We start from the raw sequence: 1,882 nt of genomic DNA, 5'->3' as shown, positions 1-1,882 counted from the left end.
TGTTAGCCAGGATGGTCTCGATCTCCTGACCTCGTGATCCGCCCGTCTCGGCCTCCCAAAGTGCTGGGATTACAGGCTTGAGCCACCGCGCCCGGCTTTTTTTGTTTTTGACGGAGTTTTACTCTTGTTGCCCAGGCTGGAGTGCAATGGCGTGATACAGCTCACTGCAACCTCTGCCTCCCAGGTTCAAGTGACTCTCCTGCCTCAGCCTCCTGAGTAGCTGGGATTACAGGCATGCGCTATCACGCCTGGCTAATTTTGTATTTTTCGTAAAGAAGGGGTTTCTCCATGTTGGTCAGGCTGATCTCGAACTCCCGACCTCAGGTGATCTGTCTACCTTGACCTCCCAAAATGCTGGGATTACAGGTGTGAGCCACTGCACCTGGCTGCCCAGCTCATTTTTAAACATATTTTTTCTAGAGATAGGGTCTTGCTATATTGCCCAGGTTGGTCTCAAAATCTAAGGCTCAAGTGATTCTTCCCCATTGGGCTTCCAAAGCTCTGGGTTTCCAGGCGTGAGCCATCGTGTCCCCTCCTCATTCTGCTGAATCATCAGAGTTTTGTTCATTCCCACACCAGGCTCTGGCCCCCAATACCAGCTCAGTTGCTCAACGGACCATGTTTGTCCTGGAGCCCAGATGGACTGTGGCCGGCCAAGTGGATCACAGGCCTGGCCAGCCTGGGAGGTTTCCACACGTGAGGGGCCTGAGGGGCTCAAGGAGGGGAGCATCAGGGAGAGGAGCCCACTGGGTGGAGGCTGGGGGTTCACAGCAGGAAATGGTGAGACAAAGGGCACTGGCTGGTAGGGAGACAGCACAGCCAGGCCCTAGAGCTTCCTCAGTGCAGCTGGACTCTCCTGGAGACCGTCACACACTCTGCTATCTGGGCCCCGTGCCGCGAGGGTGCTTTCACTGGTCTGCACCACGGCCCAGGCCCTGGGATTCTGAACAGCTCTGCAGGTGAATGAAAGGTGTGGCCAGGCTGGGGAACCACCGCATTAGAGGCTGACCTGGTTTCAGCCCCAGCCCCGCCACTAACTGGCTTTGTGAGCGTGGGCAAGTCACTCAGCCTCCCTAGGCCTCAGTGACATCCCTAAAAGCAAGAATGCTGCTTTCTTGCTGTTGTGATGGTGTTAAGGGAACAGGCCTGGCTCTGGCTCCTGACGCAGGAACATGGAGCTGATCCAGGACACCTCTCGCCCGCCACTGGAGTACGTGAAGGGGATTCCGCTCATCAAGTACTTTGCAGAGGCACTGGGACCCCTGCAGAGCTTCCGGGCCTGGCCCGATGACCTGCTCATCAGCACCTACCCCAAATCCGGTAGGTGAGGAGGGCCACCCACCCTCTCCCAGGTGCCAGTCCCCACCTTGGCCAGCGAGGTTGTGCCCTCAGCCTGCTCACCTCCCATCTCCCTCCCTCTCCAGGGACTACCTGGGTGAGCCAGATTCTGGACATGATCTACCAAGGCGGTGACCTGGAGAAGTGTCACCGAGCTCCCATCTTCATGCGGGTGCCCTTCCTTGAGTTCAAAGTCCCAGGGATTCCCTCAGGTGTGTGACCGTGTCCTGGGTGCAAGGGGAGGGGAGGAAGACAGGGCTGGGGCTTCAGCTCACCAGACCTTCCCTGACCCACTGCTCAGGGATGGAGACTCTGAAAGACACACCGGCCCCACGGCTCCTGAAGACACACCTGCCCCTGGCTCTGCTGCCCCAGACTCTGTTGGATCAGAAGGTCAAGGTGAGGCCGGGCACAGTGGTTTACGCCTATCAGCTCAGCACTTCGGGAGTCCAAGGCAGGAGGCTGACTTGAGGCCAGAAGTTGGAAACCAGCATGGACAACATAGGGATGCAGTCTCTTTCCAGAAAAAAAAAAAAAAAAAAAA

At 57.1% G+C, this 1,882-nt stretch overlaps 2 protein-coding genes across 2 annotated transcripts in view; one reads left to right on the top strand and one right to left on the bottom strand.

Annotated features, from left to right (window-relative positions):
• LOC105541399 (SAGA-associated factor 29 homolog) overlaps positions 1–1,882 on the bottom strand; it is a 55,565-nt gene that overhangs the window by 22,494 nt on the left and 31,189 nt on the right. The window lies entirely within an intron of this gene.
• Positions 1,136–1,755, top strand: LOC105541398 (sulfotransferase 1A1-like). Its single transcript, XM_011982375.1, has 2 exons — positions 1,136–1,320; positions 1,425–1,755. The coding sequence occupies exons 1-2, from the start codon at positions 1,173–1,175 to the stop codon at positions 1,556–1,558; spliced, it is 282 nt and encodes a 93-aa protein (XP_011837765.1). The 5' UTR covers positions 1,136–1,172; the 3' UTR covers positions 1,559–1,755.

The sequence above is a fragment of the Mandrillus leucophaeus genome, unplaced genomic scaffold, assembly GCF_000951045.1.
Source record: "Mandrillus leucophaeus isolate KB7577 unplaced genomic scaffold, Mleu.le_1.0 Scaffold24, whole genome shotgun sequence".
Classification (NCBI taxonomy): Eukaryota; Metazoa; Chordata; class Mammalia; order Primates; family Cercopithecidae; genus Mandrillus; species Mandrillus leucophaeus.
This window is presented reverse-complemented; position numbering and strand designations above follow the sequence as displayed.

What these genes read in the sequence shown, in the direction of transcription:
- LOC105541398 (XM_011982375.1), top strand. Translation starts at nt 1,173, where the DNA reads ATGGAGCTGATCCAGGACACCTCTCGCCCGCCACTGGAGTACGTGAAG. An exon ending in CAGCACCTACCCCAAATCCG is followed by an intron (nt 1,321 to 1,424) that starts GTAGGTGAGGAG and finishes CTCCCTCTCCAG; the next exon opens with GGACTACCTGGGTGAGCCAG.